At 48.9% G+C, this 20693-nt stretch overlaps 1 protein-coding gene across 6 annotated transcripts in view; it reads right to left on the minus strand.

The window, feature by feature from the left end:
- LOC125707507 (forkhead box protein N3-like) overlaps positions 1-20693 on the minus strand; it is a 37987-nt gene that overhangs the window by 9497 nt on the left and 7797 nt on the right. For 2 of the 6 annotated variants that reach the window (XM_048974725.1, XM_048974724.1), the window contains exons 3-5: positions 12193-12749; positions 5262-5398; positions 636-703 (exon numbers count right to left, since the gene is read on the minus strand). In XM_048974725.1, the coding sequence (XP_048830682.1) occupies positions 636-703; positions 5262-5398; positions 12193-12735 (748 nt within the window). In that variant the 5' untranslated portion in view covers positions 12736-12749. The other 4 variants (XM_048974727.1, XM_048974728.1, XM_048974726.1 and 1 more) reach the window with 4 other exon arrangements.

A 20693-nucleotide genomic window follows, 5' to 3' on the forward strand; every position in this document is an offset into this window, starting at 1 on the left:
TCTGCTTGCTAAATTACTCACCCAGAGCCGGAGCCTGGAATACTGATGAACTGATCAAGTGACAATTAAACAAGTGTGATCTGTACTGTATACAGAGCTGTGCGCGCTGGCCGCTGGAGGCTCTCCGTACGGCAGACAGAAAGGCATTTCACAGGATCACACACAACCACAGCCAGGACATTAACCGCACGTGGCTGCCAGAAGCAGGAAAATGTGCATCTGTTAAACCAGGAACCTATAATGCAACCGCTGCTCTAATCCCCTCAACCATCTCGCCAGGTGTTCAGCCCCTCTGCTGGGGGAAGGAGGAGCCCTCAGGGGAATCTGCCAGCCCAGCATCCAGCAGCTGTATGTACAGTGGGTCATACTAGCCTGTTCCAGGGCAGGCCGCCATGGGACAGTGCCACTCAACCATGCCACTCAACCTGCACCACACCTGTACCAAACATATTTCAGTCAACCTGCACCACACCTGTACCAAACTTGGGGCAATCTACCTGTACCAGTCTACCTACACCTCCCCTGTATCTAGCCATCTGTATCATACCAGTGCTAGACTATCTGTACCCCTCCGGTACCACACCTTTACCAAATCAGCGTCAGTCTACCTGTACCACACGCCGGTTTCACTTTACCTGGCAGGAGGACTTCTCCATTTTTTCTGAAGAAGGGACTCCCTGGCCAAAGAGGAGGGCTGGACATGCTGGAGAGAGAAAGAGAGACAAGGTAAATCTGGTATCAACACTGGAACCTCTTAAAACGCCAGGACGTTCAAGGGCGACCTGCAGGACAGCCGCGGCCCAAACACACTCGCAACTGGAAGACATTTCCATGCTGCAAGAGCCCTAAAGTCGGGAAGCAACTTTCCATCATGTCACCTGTAGTTGCAGACTCTGTTGTGGCCCCATCTTAAATCTTCTTATGGTGTATTAACTCTGTTTCTGAAGCCAGCCTTTGGGGACCCCCAGACAGGCCTCCCAGCTTCCAGCACACCTGTACCAGGTATGTGGAGTTCTTCACTGTTCGGTTAAGGTATGCACAGAGCTGGGATGGACCGTCTACGGCTTCCCAAGGGCTGGGCTGAGAAACACTGGGACTAGGAGAGTAATCAGCAGTCTGGCTCATCAGAAACCAGGCTTTTACCTTCAGGGAACATGCCTCTCTCTGTCACATCTGCAAGCCAAAACAGGGCATCGCGGTCTAGTTAAGAGCACCGTGCGTAACAGCTGAGACACGCAGCCCGCAGCAGTGACGGGGATCGGATTCCGACCGACCGATTTGTCAGGTCAGACAGGAAAGCCTGATCACAGGGCTGTCACTTCCCGGCCCACTGATACTGTAATTACACAGTTCTGAGGGTCTTGTCTGACTTTTGCTGAGAGCGATTAATCACGCCTGAGCCCCATCTCACCAGGTACCTGGGAGGACTGATATCTTCATTAGCATATTAGTTGCCTAGAAACCAAACGTTTAACTTTTTCCCCCCCTTGCCGTTTTGGGTGCTATGAGCACACCTGATCCTCGTTCAGCGCGCCACACGCTGCTGTGTGCAAGCTTAGTAAGAAGAGAGCAGCGAGCCAACTGCTATCCCAAACTCAGAAGTGTGCCAGTGGCTTACAAACAGGGCTGTTTAACCCTACACCGCTGGGCCACTCCAGGCCCGCCTGCCAGCCCAAACATCTTTTATTATTCCACACGCACATATGCCTGGTGTCGGGTTACGACTATGGTATGTGTTGCCATGGACACCACATGCTTATAATACAGTGCCCAGTTTTTTTTTTTTTTTTTCCCAACCAGCTGTAAGGGCCGAGAAGTACAGCCATAATTTTTTAATTTCCCTCCCCCACATTCCAGCATGAAACAGTACACACTGGAACAGAGTCAGATTATAGGGCTGAGCTGCCCAACTGAATGACACAAACTCCACGGGGCTTTTGGAAAAACACCAAAACAGCATCTGACAAAATCTGCGCCCCGAAGTGCAGCGTCGGCACGAAGCATGCGACTCGCGGAGCGGCCCACCCCTTAAAGGGCCGGCGACACACGGAGGCAGGCTCTGCCAGGAGCAAGTGTGTTGGCGTACGTGAAATCCAGCTGACAGGAGGCTGCCAAGGGCCAGCCCCACAGACGCACTTTTCTGGGCCAGGATGTGCCACCTATTCACAACTGGATTGGTGGAATATCTCAAGTGTGACTGTAGAATTATTGTCCCAATCACGCAACCCCCTTCTCTGGCCTGCTGCCTTCCAAAGTGCACCACCCCCGAATCACAGCCCACCAGCTCAACGCAACCCCGGTGCACTTTTCACTATCCTCATACTGGGTCCCTCACCCGGAGTGCATGGCTCACAATGACGCCTTTCTCAAGGTCACATGGTCAGCGGGAGATATTCCATAAGCAGGAAGGTTACTTCACCTGCGGCTGACCTCTGCTTACAATAAACCGCAAAGATTAACTGGCTTAGCCATCGCAACCAGTGAACACGCATGTTAGGTGGCATTTGCTGTCAGGAACATGGGGAAGATCAGTGCCCCAGCCAATGGGAGGCTGACTGTGATATGTGTGCATCATGACACACAGAGGATTGGCATCCTGATGTAGGAGGTCACCAAACACAATGGCGGCTTAGTACACTAAGGACAGAAAGGCCTTGTCTGTCTACTGACCCATGTAATCTACAACAACTCAGAAGGTCAGAGGTTCAGGATTCAGAGGGACATCAGCGAAAGAGGAGAATCGGAAGAACTCCTATGAGCACGTATAGGGTTAGGGAAGGAAGAGGAACACCAAGGAGAAGCACAGGAGGGGTACGAAAGAGGGAGGAGCAACAGTGAGGAGCAAGACAGAGATATAAAGACGGAGGAACAAGCCAAAGGGTACAGAGGAGGGAGAAGCCCCAAAGAGGAGCAGGGCAGAAGTATGGAGAAGGGAGGAACATCAAGATGGGGCAGGGCAGAGTAGAAAGGAACAAACAGGAGCAGAATTTTGTACTGTGGAATGAGAAATGGTCTCATGTATTATGAGGTGAATGCATTGTAGTGCATAAGTGAAGTACAGCCAACAAATGTTGGGGAGTATCCAATGCTTGGATTCAAAAGGAAATATTTTCCATTGGACAAGGCAGCGTCTACAGAGTCTCAGACATACTTTAGGCAGCAGGAAACTAGCAACAAACACTCAGCACCGATGCCCACAGGGGCAAAAGGAGAGACATCCAAAATGCACATCGAACTTTTCTTCAGGACACCCTTGTCCCAACAGTGGTCAAACCAGCACATTTAAAAACACTGCAGTCCAATCTGGTCCGAGGACAGAGAGTAGAACAATGAGCTCTTCTGCGACCCTAAATCTGAGCTTTAAAGGTTTTTTTAAGTGACTGTGAAGTTGTCTTTGGCTGGGGGCCATGCTTAGAGTCTGCCCTGAGTGCAGCCCCCTTTCAGGCAGACGATCCAGACAGACGCATGGGAGCGCGGCGCTCTGAGCGAGCCCTCGGCTCCTGTTTCCAGGGGGATGGAACCGGCGTCACGGGACCTCGTGGGCTGGGAGAGAGGAATGCAGTGCGGAATGGATACGGGTAGCAAAGCATGCCGCCGTACTGCCCTTCAGAGAGCTACTGTAGCCACGGCAACAAACAAACCAATCAGAAGCACAGAAATAAACAGGCATATACCTTTATTTGCAGATTAGATTTTGTATTTTTTTTTTTGTTTGTTTCTTAGACAGCAGCGCCTGTTTGACATTAGTCAGGGTTACTCTTCCACACTGAACGCTTGCTTGCCCTTTCCTTTCAGAAGCAGGTTTAAAAGGACGCTCCCGGAGCCAAAGGACCACCAGTTGTCATCTCCAATAATTCACAGACCCACTGATTTTTATAAAGATGGACAAAAGCAGGTACAAAAACCCTAAAATAAGCTCCAAGCCATCTGGTGTTGCCATGGAGAGCTGTGTTGCCAGGGTGATAGCGTATCTCTCTGCGCTAATGGCCTGTCCTTTTGCCAGGCAACAAATAGCCCTGTGATGCAACTGCACCTGTCTCAGCTATGTGTTACCATGGAGGCATTCCCGTTGCCGTGGCAACCATCACGCTAATCACCTCACAAGGGCAAACATGCAGCAGTGAACTCCTGAGCACAGCTGCTGTTGCTGATCACCCCTAAAACAGGCTGGCCGAGGCACACGGGGGCTGTAAGTGGCCCTGAGGGGAACTTAAAGCAGGGCGCCACCTGTCAGGGCAGCAGCAAACATCAGCACAAAGCCAGTCCCTGTCCCTATCAAAGCACTTGCAAATACGCATATACTACACACAAACTTTAACACAGCCATATAGAGGATGCAAAAAGTACATTCATCTCACCATACGAGCAGAAAGACAAAAGATCAGAACTAATGATGAAGGTGATGGTCTAGAGGGGGTCACTGTTACGACAGTGTGTGATGAAGATGATAAAAAATAAAACAAGTCGGTGTGACGAGATGATGATTGAGATGATGACGATACAGGTAATGAGGGACAGGCCAGTGTGAGGAGCTGATGAAGAGGAGAGTAACCATGGTACAACCCGACTGGCCTCCAGGACCTTGGGTGTCTCGCAGATCTGCTGCAGATGAACTCTTCATTAGACTCTGGCACTCAACTCATGCCATCTGGCCTGGTGGGGGCAGAGAGCCAAGTCATCCCCCCCCCCCCCAACCGCCAATCACTGCTGCTCTCTCACTGGAAGCCCACAGCCAGCCAGGGCACCGCAGCAGGCAGAAGCACGTCTAGTCCTTCTGGAAATGGACCTAGCAGGACTCATCCTTCTTCTAAGGTTAGCAGAACGCGTCACCTTTAAGAAACTGTCAGGAGCCTCAGCCTTGAAAGGACGCAAGGCGAGCTTAGAGCTGCAACCTTGAGGAACTCCCAAACAGCTCTTCCCCTGCTGTTCATGACTGCTTGAGAGACTCAAAGTGACATAATGACTCAGACCTACGAGGCAGAGAAGCAGAAAGCAGCACACGTCAACTAATTCAAGCATACAGTGAGCCCAAGTTTCTGCACAGGTTCTGGTGGGAAAGCGTGTAGAGAAGCATGTCGGACCCTAACCCAGCACAGACCTGCTGGGTAGTAAAGCTTGGAATGGCGTGTGAATGAGCCATGTGGCATGTCAGGGTCAAACAATCCCATTCTTCAGTTCTCCTGCCCTCTCAATTAAGGCGGAGAGATGATTATACCATCTGCCCAACTGTCCTGCTTTGCTACCAGGAGCCTTCTGCCTACCTTTGACGTGCCTGAGGCGAAGCGGGGGGCGTGGCCAACACTGGGCTGTAAGGGAGGCAGGGTGTCTTCTTCAGGGCCTGGATCAGATTCTGCCTGTACTCCGGATCTATGCACCACAATGAGCCTTTCCCGATATTCTGTGGAGAGAGAGAGAGAGAGAGCAACAGGGAATCAGGCACCTCAAGAACAGCACGACGATACCGTATAGTGGAACTGAAGGAGTCTCACTTGGGTGACCTCGCTCACCTGCTCAGATGGGGGAATCCCACTGTTGAACCCGAGCAGCAAAAAGTCCCATCAGCAAACAGGCTTCACATCCACCGGCCGGCTGTGTGGACAGCGTATTCTCGCACCTAAGTGTCCACCTGATGCGTCCTCACACCTACTGACATTACGAGAGTCTCTCGAAGCCAGCTCTTCCCACGGGAGCTTCCCACGCCCACGTGGGGCGAACCTGCTTCATCAGAATTCCGTGTCATTGACAGCAGAGCCGCGCCGGCCGGGATTCCCCGCACCCCTCCCCCCCCCAGCCCCCAACAACGAGCGCGGTGTGGCAAGTTAATGATTCGCATGCCAGTGAGATAAGAGTCCGACTGTAATTTGGAGTCCAATCAACAGCGTTTCAGCTCATTTTGACTGTGAGGGATAACAGCGGTAACCCTAAAAACATCGCCGCAGTGTGCGCGGAACGGTGACCTCACTGGCCTTGGGCCAGTGCAGGCCCATGAGTCGAGACAGAGTCACTGTATCCTGCAGCAAGACAATCAAATTCATCCAGAATCAGAAGCAACTCATCCTCCTTCTGGGAGGACGAATATTGTTTTCAAATCAATAACGATGACCTTCGGAGCTCCTGCCCTTTCTCCGATTTCCTACAGTCTGGAATTCCTTCGCTGATGTACACATTCTCTACCTCTCTGCACCATCACTCCCTGTCCAGGATTTTCCTTCCTCTTGGAAGAGAGAGGTTCTGCCTAAGGACCTGCAGGATGGCGGGATTCAGTGGACAAAGCTACAGAAAACACCACCACCACCCCCCCCCCCACTGCTGCCACAGAACACATGTCCAGAACAGTACGACCTTGGAAAAGACCTCAGGTGTACTCATCTACTCTGTGTTACACTGTCAGCATGACGTGCTCCTTATTCTGCTTCAGCGCAAACATTTCTGGTTCTGCTCGGTGCTTCCTGTGCAGAACAGCACATGGACCTCCTCCTATTTAAGGCTCGTGTCTTCCAAGAACTCAACAAGGCTTCAGCAACCTCCAAGGAGCCATCAAAGGTGAATATATTCGTGGGCTAGAAGTTTAGAAGCGCCGTCACACCGTGTCATTATTTATATTTCCATCCATGTTTCCAATGTGAGCAAGATGGGCTGAGGTTCTAAAAACATCCTGTAATCAGGACACACTGGTGGGCTCCCGAGCGCCCTCCCCGTTACCCATCTCAACATCCTAGCAGCAGGGGCATCCGAGTGACGACGGCCTCAAGATGGGAGCCCCCGTCGGAGGCAGAGGAGGGTGAGAAAAAGGAAAAATACTTGGATTACACTGGTCGCCAAGGCAACAGGCAGCAGCAGAGCACATGGGAGCTGTTTGATAGTCTTGGCAGAGGGATGCTTCCTTCACATTGGAAGCGGGGGTCTCAGAAGATGCCCCACTTCATCACCATCAAGACAGTTAATCCTATCAGCTCCCATGCAAAAATAAAAGCCTTCCATTACACAGACTCTCCCTCCCCTCAGTCCCGCAGTCTGCCTGAAAGGACTGTGAAACATGGAACTGGTGAGAAGCATTTGGTATAAGCTGCCTTTCAGGAGGCTTTGACATGGGCAAAGGACCGGTGTGTGTGTTTAATTACAGTATTTGTCCAGCAAAAAGAGGAACAAAGAGGATTTAGAGCTATGAGACCCATCCTTCTGCTTTGCAGTCAAAGCAGATTCTTTCTGCAAGACCTCCGATTTAGGGCCTCTGTTAACTGCATGTACACTCTGAGGACAGACCCCTTAGGGATCACCATTAACTACACGTTCGCTCTGCCAGTGGATCCCTTTAAGGGCTTCTGTTAACTGCATGTACACTCTGAGGACAGACCCCTTAGGGATCACCATTAACTACACGTTCGCTCTGCCAGTGGATCCCTTTAACGGTCTCTGTTAACTGCATGTACACTCTGAGGACAGACCCCTTAGGGATCACCATTAACTACACGTCCGCTCTGCCAGTGGATCCCTTTAAGGGCTTCTGTTAACTGCATGTACACCCTGAGGATGGACCCTTTCAGGACCAACCCCTGTGGAAACACCATTAACAGCATAGACCCACCATAGCCTTGCAACCAAAGGCAGTATCTAGGTTTGGGCACTATCTAACTCAGGGCTGTCACATCACCTTAATAATCAAAGTAAATCTACCAATTAATAAGAAGATTTATCAAGTAGTATTCACACACACACACACACACACACACACACACAGAGAAAGAGGAACCAACCCTGAACCAAATACACCACCGTGCCACCTTCAATACCAGACCTGCGCAATGTGCGATTTTAATATCAACATTGCATGTTATGCACATGCAACTGTCACATCGCAAGGACTGCAATAGTCAGCTGGGTTAAGACAAGTTACACCAAAACATTTTTACTCTGTCAGTGGAAACTTCGCGAGCTATTTTAATGATGATTCCTTTTGCACAAGATCTGCATGCGCTGAATCAATCATAATCACTCGCCCTTGCTGTCGGACGCACTCATAGAAAGTGTGGCACGTTTGTGACCAACTTAACTGAACGAGTGAGGAAGAGAAAAGCAAACAACTAGTCACCAGAAGACATTCGCCTTCTGCTGTATGGAAATATTTTGGATTCTATAGACTTAATACTGAGCACGGCTTTCTGACAGTTACTGCAACTCACGGCAACACAACCAACTTATTTGACGTACTCAATTGGTAGATAACTTATTTGACTATGCATTATTTTGGGTAAATTTTCAGCCCTTTTTTTGTTTCATATAATCAAAATATTTAATTAAAAAATAAATTAAATATTGCTATGTGGACTTATTTCAACATCATTTAGCCCTACGCAATACACACATCACATTAAAAAAATAAGGTTTATACACAGCTGTCAGATATATAAAATGGTTATTAATTAATATTATTACATATTTTATTATGCATTATGTCAGACGATGCGACTAAATGACAAGGCTAACCTAATTTTAACCGCGATTATCTTGAGATAAAGGAATCGTAGAACGTAATTTAAGCTAAATGACTTGACTCAGTGATGACAAAGATAGGGTAGGATATTCCAAGATGCTAAAGGGCACGCATCTTATAGTTATCTATGGTTAACCTTGCATTACTGGGTGAATCCACGAATGCCTTCTTTTAAGCGGTTGCATTGCAGTCATGCTGTGGTGCTATTTAAGTTCTGCTTTGCAATACTGACAGACGCATACATTTTTATTCACTTTTCATGTGAAGAGCTTCCACATAACTGAGGCTTTCATTCTTTATTCAGACCCTAATCCACCATTCTCCATCTTCCTTCCACCATATTGCCAAGTAATGGAGAAGGCACACTGAAAAATTATAATAATAATAATAATAATAATTATCATGACAGCTCTAATCTAATTCTTTCATACCATTCAGACATTATACCATGGTAAACAGTATTGCGACAGTATTTTCGAAAGCAACACAATTCTGGTATTCCGAAATCTTGGTCATAAAATACATGATACATCATGCCAGTTGGGGGCTGGGGGGGGCATTTTTTCATGATGGACCCCACCCCACTTGGATCATTTTGTCGTCAAGAGCTCAAAATACTGCGGTACACCGCTTTACCGTAGTACAATCCCAAGTCTAGTGGTACTAGAGTTAGGCAGGTACCAAGACAGGAGTCCTACTGGGACTCAAACCGATTACCTTCAGGCCACTAAGCTGTGTCCTTAACTACCAACAACCTGCCTGTCTGCATTTTTAAAGGTAGCAACCCAGCTAAAATTAGATGATGACGCTTCAAAGACAAGAATAGTCATGAACAAGCAGACAACTGTGGGTACAGTGGGGCCGAGGCAGGGAGAGGAGGCAGAAGCTCTGTCGGTGCACAGCGCTCTGTTTACCGCCAGGCAGCTGCAGCATGGCGAGAGATTTTCACAGGCAATATGGCGTCCCCCGCAAAGCCGGCATACGGCGGGGAGCACTGGGCCGACCACACTGTCGTGGGGGGGTGGCCTCCTCACGCCATCACATGCTTCACACAGCTACTCATGCACAGCTTAGATTCTGTGGCTTGTGGTTCAAATACAGCACACACTTATCACCACTGGAGGTGGCTCCCATTCCACCAACTACTGAGCATCCAGCAGAGCGACCCCTGCAGGGCGACGGGCTGTTTGCACTGGCCGTGACCACGGTATGTCAGCAAAGCTGCTCCCCTCAAGTAACGTCCAGCAAGAAGACAGCAGGTGGCAGCATTACGAACAGGGGTCAGTACTCATTCAGTCAGAACCAACCACAAGCCCGCTGCACTGTTACATGAACAATAGGGCGGCGCTCTAATCACCTTGAGAAGCAAGTCCAGTCGCTATCCAGCGGGCCCTAGCTAAAAAGCATTAGGCCACTCTTACCATCTCAAAGACCACTTTTAACTGAATGGATGTCTGATCCAAATACCAGCACTAGGTGACACACACTCAGATGTGAAGTGGTCAGACTGCCCCACCCAGGCTCAATGTGGGGCATCCACGGCTCACACTAGGGGCTCCACCTGGACACCGATAAAGAGGTCACCCTCAGCAGGATGATCACTCCGCTTGCTCACTCTCCCGGCGCCTTTCCGTCCCCGACGTGTCAGGCAGCGCTCCATCTCCATGGCGACCGCACAAATAATCAGCAGCGTCCCACGTGCCGCACGGCACCGTATTCAGTCCTGGCAGAAACGACGATGACGTGACTATCACGTCACGGCCCTAAATTATCCAGAAGCACGGAATGCGACGGACCGCCCCACTTGCCGACGTGCGGCATCATGCGCGGGGGCCCATGCGGCAGAGCGAGACGGCGCTCACCGATCCGCCTCAGCGATGCCGAGCCGATGATCCCGAAATGGCAGCGGGGTGTTTGTAAACAATGCCATGGAAACAACAGGCCTGCCAATGAGCGGGCGGCGGAGTGCAGCAGCAGCAGTGAACCGGCTCATTAAAGCTTTTCAAACTCACCTTCCGATGTCTGGGCTCCATCCTGCAGGAGAAAAGCTCCCCTGTCCCTTTTCCAGGTAACGCCTCACCATTTCTCTACAGCCAAACCAACGCAAACTGGGCACCTGTGTCGTGTGGGTTTCCTGCCCCATCTGTCCAGTGATGTACTAGCATCCTGCTCAGGGTGGCACCCCAGCCCAGTGCTACGCGGGACGATCTCCAGCCACCCTCCCACCCATCCCTGACCAGGAGAAGAGGTAGGAAGATGGGTGGATATCAAGTATGCCTCACACAAGTGATCTCACTGCCAGTTATAGTTAGACCACGCATTTAAAATTATGGATCCATTAACTGAGTGGTAATTTACACAGCCTGCAAAGGATGTGACCATATGCCAGGTACAGATTTTCCTGTCACTGGAAGAGCCTTTGCTTTTCAGCAGGAATGTGGTGGACAATGCCAAGTGCAGAGCCTCAACACCGACATGCTCTTGTGCTGAGAAACTGTGCAAAAGCTGGAGGGCTTGGTCCTGAGAGGACGATGCCAAACGGACTGAGCAACGGGGAGGGGAGACTGCTCCAGTGGCTTCACATCAGCCTTATCCTGAAACACATACACGCTCAGGCATTGGTGTCCCTGTTGCCACGGCAACTGCTTTCTTTCCATGTCAACTGCAACCCAGTTTCTATGGAAACGCATATACAAAAAAAAAAAAAAAACCTTCGCGCTGCAGCCGAGGACCAGATGGCAGTGAACTGTAAGAGTCACGTGATCAGCTGTACCGCTCAAACCGGCGCGTGCGTGCGTGCGTGCGTGCATGCATTTGGACACACATACAGTGACACGCGCGCACACGCACACAGGTGCACATAGTACCACTGGAAACGTGCTGAGGTTCCTCCTGCTACAGCCCTGACTGCTATTAGGTTAAATCCTAACGCACTGCACTCCTCACCCTCCACTGAGGTAACCCTCACACCTCAAACTCTTCTCTCTGGTTGTGATTCACTGGTGCTGCATGCCTCACACAGGCTGCATTCCTATGGTCTCTCCATGTCTCACATAAACCTTCATATGGTCCAAAAAAATTAAAAATAAAAATCAGCCACATAAGACAAGCTCACCAAGAATACCGTCCGATTTACATGAGGCAACCCAAAACCAATCCTGACCTACGCAAAAAAAAACAGGCCCACTTATTTCATTAAAGCTTTGAAAAGTAGGTCACATCTTTGCACATGTACTAAAATGGCGTTACATTCAACAACATCCTTTCATACAGAGAGAATAGAAAGCTTGAATTTGCTGAAAAAACACACTTATCCCTGCCAGGCCAGAGGGCGGATCACTCCGGAGCCTCCATAAAAGTGACTTTACTCAGCGCACCTTTCAAAAGCCCCGACCTGTCAACACACTGCATCGCACTGCGGGTTTACACCCAGACACTCTCCTGTGGCCGTTTATACATCCAAGCTTTGAACAGGAGCGGCTGAGGTTAAGGACATCTCTCCAAGGTGCAGGAGCAGCCCTCCGTGAAGGCATGACCTTTTCCTTGACTGAGCTCTGAGAACCGGCATACAAAGACGCACCTTTTCAACACAAACACAACAAAGAGAGCCTGATAAACTACATGTGAAAGGGCCAAATTCCACAGGAGCTCAACTGCGCCGACCCCCACCCCCACCCCACGGACCACACACATGGCCTCACCTGACTTCGGTCCTTGTCCACTTTCTTGAAACACTTATTGAGGGATAGGTTGTGGCGGACAGAGTTCTTCCACCCTGTGGGGGCGCTGGCAAAGTACGGGAAGTGCTCCAGGATCCAGCTGTAGATGTCCTTGACAGGGAGCCGCTTGGAGGGCGCGTCCTCGATGGCCATGAAGATGAGGCAGCTGAAGGAGTAGGGCGGTTTGCAGTTAGGGCTGTGCCTGGCACCATGGGGCGGGTTGCAGGGCACGGGGGAGGGTGGTCCGTCGTCCTCCAACTCCTGCAGTGGGCTCACACTACGCAGCACCGGGTCGCCAAAGCTGTTCAGGAGGTTCTTGCTCTCGTGCAGCCAGTTTAAGTTGGTTAACTCCTCATCGTCCATGTGGGGGCGCTCGGGGCGCGAGGCCGCCAACCCGGCTTCCATCTCCTCGGCCTCCTGTGGGGTCCTGGTGAGCGAGCGTGTCCCGCGCAGGGGGCTCAGCCCGCTGGCCACGCCCATGCCGGAACATTCCGGCTTCTTGCTGGGAGGCATGACGGGACCCATGCAGAGCTAAACACCTGTGGAGAGGCAGATCGTGTGATCAGCACAGCTGGGTCAGCCAAGGTCAACGGGGTTCAACCAAGGTCAACCAGAGCTACCTGGGGTCATCCAGGCTTCAAGTTCAGCACTTCGAAAAGGCGTGCACTCGCTAGGTCGTAATGGTTTCAGAGATAATGTCACCCAGCTAACTACCTGCTAGTGCTCCTCCAACAGCCCGGCTTTGACCCCACTGGGTATGGCACAATCAGGGGATTACTTCAGCAACCACGTTAAATCACTGTCATCATTGTCAATATAATGATCCTGAATAAACGGAAGGGGTTCCTTCAGGGACAGCAATTAAAAACAATTGTGCGGGATTCATCCTGCAATGAAGCTGAAATCTTTGACTGTTACCTTATGATTCCACTGGCATTCTGATGGATTAGCAGCTGTCATGGGCTCTCTGGAAGCCGGCCTCACTGTCTATCTAATTAAACCAGTCGTCATATGCCTTAATCCCTCCATTTCCCTGGATTTGTTAATCACGGCAGCTACTGAAAAATATCCGCCTGTGATAAAACTGCTCAGTGCGGCATCGTTTCCGGACAGAGGACAGCACAGGGTTTTATATAGCGGCAGGATGCGACGTCCGCTAAATGAAAGAGCAGCGAGGGGTGAAAGCGCGCGGCGCATGAAGCGAAGCTTTCCCCGTTCGTTTGGGATCGACGACAGCACAGACGCAGCCCTGACACCGACGTGAGCCCGCCTCCATCATACAGGCCCGCCTCCACGAGGTCCCTGTGCTAACGGGACGCTGACTGTACACCTCCATAGGATGACGTGCACTTCACAAATGACAAAGGCCTCATGATTTATTTACGAAAACAAGCTTTCCAATACATTGCCACCAGTTAAGGCTTCAGGAAGGCTACAAAGAATAATAACCCATTAGATAATGGACAAGGAATTAAGCATTTTTAACATAATACAGAAAGTAATGAAAACGGTTTCATGTTAAATGAGACCATGTTTAAAATATCCTTAAGCAAAGTGATATCGTTAACCCAGGCATAGATCTTTGCAGAAAGCTGCCGATCCAACATTGTCTCCAAATGGGAGCTGTGGTCCCGTGAGTCCTTGAAATTATATTATAGCTGACAGTAAAGTCATTTAATTGCACAGTTGCTATGACAACACTTCACTCTGTTTGGGCCTAATTTGCTTAACTGCCAATTGCATCCCCTAGGGAGCCCATACATCATTCTTCTCCAGTCCTTTGTGCTAAACAAACTTACAAACACCACCGCAGGAGCACCCCTCGCCTCTGGAGCCCCAGACCGTGGTGTACATGTAGGTCCGTTACTGATCTGCGCTTCTAGTCTACCTATCGCTATTAAACCCCTACGTGGCGTTTCCATCCCGCACATATTAAAGAAATGCCGTTTATTGACACAGGCAGTTTGGCAATGCGGCCGCGAAGCGTCACTCTGCATTCTCCTCGAAGTAAAAGTGCAAGCTCAGAGAAATTAGGGAGAGAAAGGAGCAAAGCGCAACCCCGAAAACTTTGTTTCGCAACATCTGACGTTTCCTGCATCCTGCGGAAGAAATGGCATGGCGCTGGAAAGCAGAGCCCGGGGCTGGAGTAAGGGCTGGGGAGCGGGGCGGACGGACCTTCCTGCCACGCGTCACGGACTGCGAGCCCCTTCCTGCACGCCCGTCAGGCTCGGCCGGCTTGGTCCGGACCACGGTGCTGCCCAGTGTGTTAAAACCCACTAAAACCATGCGAGACTGGGGACTGTAGCGTGGCATTTCCAAATGCCTGAATGTCACGACCATCAATGTCACATGGCGTAATGAAAACAAAGTGTACGATAAGCGATCGTTACGGAAAGGGTAAAGAAATATTACTTTTATACACGCGCACGCACGCACCCCTGCAATATCTCAGAGCCCAGGCATCTCTCGGTATCCTATAGCATGCCGCTTCTAAAAGGACGACCATACCGTCTCTTTACCTTACCTGGGTATAAACCGAACCGGCTGCACAAACTGTCGCTGCGATCAACGTTTCTGCGAAAAAATCCTTCAAAATCTTCCATTGCATTCTTCAGAAACTCCGACCTCCAGAGTAAAAACCCGGGAAGGGGGACGAAATCCCGGCAGGCATCTGCACGCAGCTTCGGCACACAGAAAACCCTCCAACCGCCCCTGCTGTCCCGGCCGCCAGTCTGCCTCTGTGTGTGTGTGTGTATGTGCGTGTGTGTTTTGGGCTCTTCTAGCTGTGAGAGGAAAAAATAAACTGGTGGACCGCGAATGAAAAGTGCACACATGAGCAGAGGGGAAGGCTGCGGGTGGGGCGTCATCGCCGCGGCTGGGTTTGCGGAGCCCGGCGGCGGCTGTCCGCGCCTAAGCGCGCTCTGCCCAGCAGCTGTCCGGTAAAGACCGATTAATTACTCCCTCTCTAAGGAAGGGGTGGGGGTCACGCAACGGTAAACACTCTTCGGATACTAACCTTACATCTTTTCGTGTTCATTTGATTTTTCGCGTTGGAGTTCCATCTAACGACCATATCTTTCTCATTAAAATCCCAAAAAGGCGAAGCAACTTAATTATTACTGTCAGCGTAGCGTTAAGAATCTACTCCAGTAAAAATTCCCCGAACGAAACCATTTGTCCTGCGTTAAAACTTTATGTATGGCACAGGCGGGCAACTCCAGCAGCCGAAATAAGACAAGACCACTATTCCAGACTAGAGTAGGGGGTTAGAAAAAAATGCGGCAGGGCAATAAGTGCCAAGTAAGAACTAGAATAGCTACAGTCGTACTGAGCCACTCTTAAATTAGCACTAAGTGTGTGAATTGTCTTCTAGTGTGCAGACCACCCATTTGTAAAATAAATTGAAACGATAACGCTGCCCATATCACATGAATAAGTTATCCGACATATAAAGCGTCCTACTTACGATAGTTCATATCCTTTTGGCTTTGCCCCACAAGCACCTCTTAGGGAGGTTATTGGTAAGCTGGGACAATTTTTGTAATTTTACTCTCTCACTTAAAAAATATGACCCTAATTATAAATATTAAAACATGAAAGTATCATTGAAAGCCCAGGAACTGAGTTTAAGTTCATAGACCACAGAGATGTGATGATGCAGAGTATGAAGCATGTGTGTCCCCGTTTAAACTTTGTTCCACCTAACCAATATTGACCCTACTCCTTCATATTTACTTTTGGTACATCTTCTGGTACATATGTGTTTATAGATGTTCAGTTAGTGGTTCTCCTTATAAATGGTTAGTGAACACCAAACAAGGCTGTCAGCGGGTGTCCATCATGTAAAAAGGGCCACTTCAAATTAAGACGGAACATCTTTCTCCATCAGACAGGCAAACGAGTGGTTCACCAGCTGGAAATCCAGGCTGGAAGAACAGAGACCCAGTCCACATACTGCAGCAGCAAGTATCCTGATGAGTACTCAGCTTTTGTTCACCACACTTGAAATACATACATGCAGATAAATAACAGTAGCTTGCAAAAAATTCTGGTCAAACATAAAACTCAACGATTATAGTTAAAAGAACCAATGAAAGATGCTGGGCTTAGAACATAGACATTTTCACCACAAACTCTGAAGAAAACCATGGCTAGAAGATAAGTACCAGTAAGCCTGAACACATTCAAAATCTGAACATAGGCTACCAGGGCAGGTGAGTTATGCTTAGAGTTCTAGACCACAACAGAGCACCCATGTTGGCATTTAAACTGAAGAAGCAGAGAGCACCCCCAGGACATTAGTCATTTTGACTCTCTCACTGCAGCCCCGTGTTTCTCAACCCAGTCCTTGGGGACCCCCAGAGTGTCCCATGTTTTCGCTACTTGCTAGCTCCGGGAGCAAAAACATGGACTCTCTGGTGGTCCCCAAGGGCCAGTTTGAAAAATACTGATGTAGCCCAGACCTTGACACATAGCAGCCTCCCTACCTGGAATTCTGCTCCCTCTCGGACTCTCATTGAGGTGGACTCCTGCTTTGGCCTCCTCACCGTTTCTCCGTGACAGGTTGTTTATAGACCTTGTGCGTCTACACCTCTCAATTCATGTGACAATGGGGCAAAAAAGCACAGAAAGCCTTCCAGATCTACGTCAAAGCCCCAACAAGCCCTGACTCATACGTCTACTGTTTACTTGAGGAGCTGTCAGCAAACTCCTCCCTACACAGGAGTCACGTATTTATTTACCTGAAGACCTGTCAGCAAACTCCTCCCAACAAAGGAGTCACGTGTCTTTTCCGAGGCCTACCTGTCTGGTGAGTCTAAACTCTCTTGCATTTCATTGGAGGAAAACTGTGGACTAATTTCAGATCAGAGGAGTCTCACTGTGCCAGAAGCAGACTTTAGGACAATTGGCACAGCTTCAGCAGTAGAATTCATAAATATATGTCCTAATAAAATTCATAGTACAATTAAAATGGGGGATGCTAGTAGTACCCTCCTCAGAAAAGAAAAGGGGGGTGGGAGGTGACGGAGGATGTAGGTCAAAAGTCATATTCTTCTGTAGCTTAGGTAGTAAACAGCTCAAGTACAGCAGTCTGTGAAGTGGGTTTCTTATCTGCAAAGGTAGAAGACAAAGGATAAGAGCCAGCTTCACACCACCCGAGCAACCTTCCGCAGCCATCTTCAGTTTCAGCTCCAAATGCAATCTTGTCATTGTCACCCAGAAACATCCCGCCTCAGGCCTAACTGCATCATGATTTATCAAAAATACTGTTTTAATCATGGCTGAAATGTTTAGTCTCTGTTTTCCTTTTATTTTCCAGGCATATAATAAATTCACACACGCAGCCAAGTATTGAGTCATGGTTTCCGAGACGTAAAAAAAGAGGTTAATGTCAGTTAGTAGCTGCTGAGATTATTTATTACTCTTTTATGACAGACCTTTGAGAGTAGCGATTTATACACAAACAGCCCATGGTGTCTCTCAGGGTAAACTGCCCTGGCAGAGTCTTGTAGCTATTAAACCCAGCAGAGCTATTTAACAATGGTAGGACATTTTTAGCAAGCTTTCCATCTAGTTCTTTAGTAGAAGGGGAGTGCCTCTTCGTGCAGTTCAGTCTCAGGGGAGAACCCTGCGAGGTGAGAGAAGACACGTCCCCTTGCTCTGCACAGCAAGCCAGTAGATACGCTACCTCTGAGGGTGTGACTTGTGCCCATTACCTCTGGGGAGTCTGATCACAGAGCTCTGTGCTAACTGCTGCGGAGGAAAGGGGGGGGGGGGGGGGACAGGCATGGAGGGGCACCCACTCCACCATGAAGATCAGTAGCTCACTTGACTGATGGTCATCCATGTGCAGTGATAGGTGAAGTTAGGGATCGTCCTGTTTGAATGGACTCGCGACTGCCACAGCACCGCAGTGTAACCTGACACCCCAGAGACTTCTGGGTAAAATGCTTGCTGAGGCAGAGGAGGTCACTTTTCTACCGCCCTTTAAAGGAGAGGGGGGTGCTCCCTCTCTACCAATCAGAGACTGAACAGATGGATTAGATCACTTTTTGATACCACTGGAGAGAATATAGCCATTGTTGATATATTTTGACCGTCTGCTAAATCCAGAAGAAGACAGACAAATTCCTCAGCCCAGGAAGATAAAGAAATCCCAGGATTACAGCTGCATTACACTAATGTACTCAGTATTTTCCCTCCAGTCCAGTGGGCACCTAGCATGGAACACAGCTCATTAATACTGAAGCATTCACTTTTTATACATTTCTTTTGACCTAAAAGTAGATAGTTGTTATTAGTGGGAGTAATTTGCAGAAATGAGAACTTTGAATCAATTACACTTAGAAAAGGTATGTCAAACTAAGCCAACTTCCAACTAGCAGTATAAAAGAGGTCTGACAATCAGCACTTTTTAAGGCAACTCACAGTGTTCCAAAGAAGGTGGAGCTGATGCCCCAATCGCTGGTACGTCACTCACAGGAACGCTTTATATGTCAAATAACTTATTCATGTGATATTATTTAACATGTCAGGGGGAAAAATGATGACATACATCAAACACACAAATGGCACTGGCACTAGCAACTTAAATGACAAATGGCACTAGCAAATCAAAGTTCACCAACAGGCATGGGACTATCACTAAAAACTAAACATGGTTTCAGAAATGACTACAGAAATAGGATCTCTGTACCCCAGTCTCAGTAATAACCAGACACTGGCTTCAAAACGTTCAAATGTACATCCGAGCCATCGCTTGGAATCTGCTCATATCCATGTCCACTACAGAAGTCATAACCCAGTGTAAGATGCACAAAACCGTGACATCTAAGGAAAGAAGTATACCAACACAGTCAGAGTCATCTCTCACCGTTTTCCCTCCATCCAAAAAGGTTAGATTTAGTGATTAATTTAGATTAAAGGTTACATTTAAAGAAAAGCACACCAACAATGTCTATTGGTATGGGGGGGGCATCTCATTGGGGGCATTAATCCAATGACAGCTAATGCTTAGCTACTTACAAGACAACAAGACTTTATTTTGCACGGGCCAATAAAAAGATATGAAATGACTTGACATGGAAAACCTATAATTCCGGAGGCTAATCATCCAGACGCTCATGCAGTCGTCATAAGGGAAAGCAGACCTGTGTCACAGCATCTTAGGGTGTACGAGGCTGCCCCTGCAAGTGTGTCACCACTGTTAGCGAGGACAGAGAGCGCTCTGGTTTCCCTGGCAACTGGAAGAGCCAGGGTGGAGTGACAAGCTGTGTTAATTCTCTCACCCATGAACTGCAGGGATCACCACCATTCATCTTCATTTCCATCGGTCTGTGTCACTGAATTAGGGGTATTAGTCTACTGGCATGGCTGAGCTCAGTATTCCAGGGCTGTTCTCTCTGCTGACTTCATGTAGAACATACTCATCCCAAACTAGGAGTCCACGGCTGTTCCCTCTCCTGACTATGCAGAATGTACTCACCCTCAGTCAATGAGATTAGTGTCGACACCAAAAATCATAGCTGAGTGAACGCATCTTATAACGGCTATGACACTAGTGAAAGTTTAGGCTTGGATCAAGATGCTTATGCCCTCGTGACAGAGAGGAAGCTGGGAGGCATACTCCTGGGACGTCTGCAAGGACATTGTAGACAGGAGGTCAAATTTGGGTTATAGGCTAGGGAGGCCCACCGGGACCTCCAATGGAAAAGGTTGTAGCCCCAGGCTCCCCCAAGCCAAGCGCTAATGCCTCTCCCACAGGACACATGCAGCTCTTCCTACAGGACATTTCAATAGCCTTTAAAGCTCCCAGGGAGACTGCTGGGGTTACACACCCATCTGCTGAGAAGAAATCAATGGTGAAAATGCATTGTTTGTGACTTCAGGTTCTCCCTCTTTCCATGGTCCTACACTACTCAGAGACAGCTTAAGAGTGGAGATCAGCCAATAATACCAAACCTCCACACAGCAGCTTACCCATTTTCAGAAAGGTACACAGCGATGAAGGAGAACAGACAGCACTGGATGCGGAATTAGTGCCGAGTACACATAATAGTAAGCATGGAGTAATAGTAATGCAGCTGAATACAGTAAGAGTTGCACATCAGAAATAGACAGTGCCGAGTAAGTGTAAGCCATTTCACAGTCACTTTGGCAGAGCAGTGCCTTGTGGTTGTGACTAAGGTAAGATTACTGGTAACATAAGGACCACCATAGATCTGATGGCAGATCTTCAAGGTTAGAAACATTCTTTAGGAAGACCTGGTGGATCCCCAATGCAGGCTGTGATACAAGGGTGATCATTAACCTCATATGACTACACACTGAGCCTGGGGGCGAGCAGTCAGTAGTTCATGTGCATGGATGCCATCTCTAACAGGGTGGCTAATTCGTGGAGCACCCAGGGCAAGGCCAGGGCACATCAGGCTCCATGCTGACTTCCTGGCTACCCATGGCCCTAATCCTTAATCAGTGAGCCT

Source organism: Brienomyrus brachyistius, chromosome 14 (genome assembly GCF_023856365.1).
Source record: "Brienomyrus brachyistius isolate T26 chromosome 14, BBRACH_0.4, whole genome shotgun sequence".
Lineage (NCBI taxonomy): Eukaryota > Metazoa > Chordata > Actinopteri > Osteoglossiformes > Mormyridae > Brienomyrus > Brienomyrus brachyistius.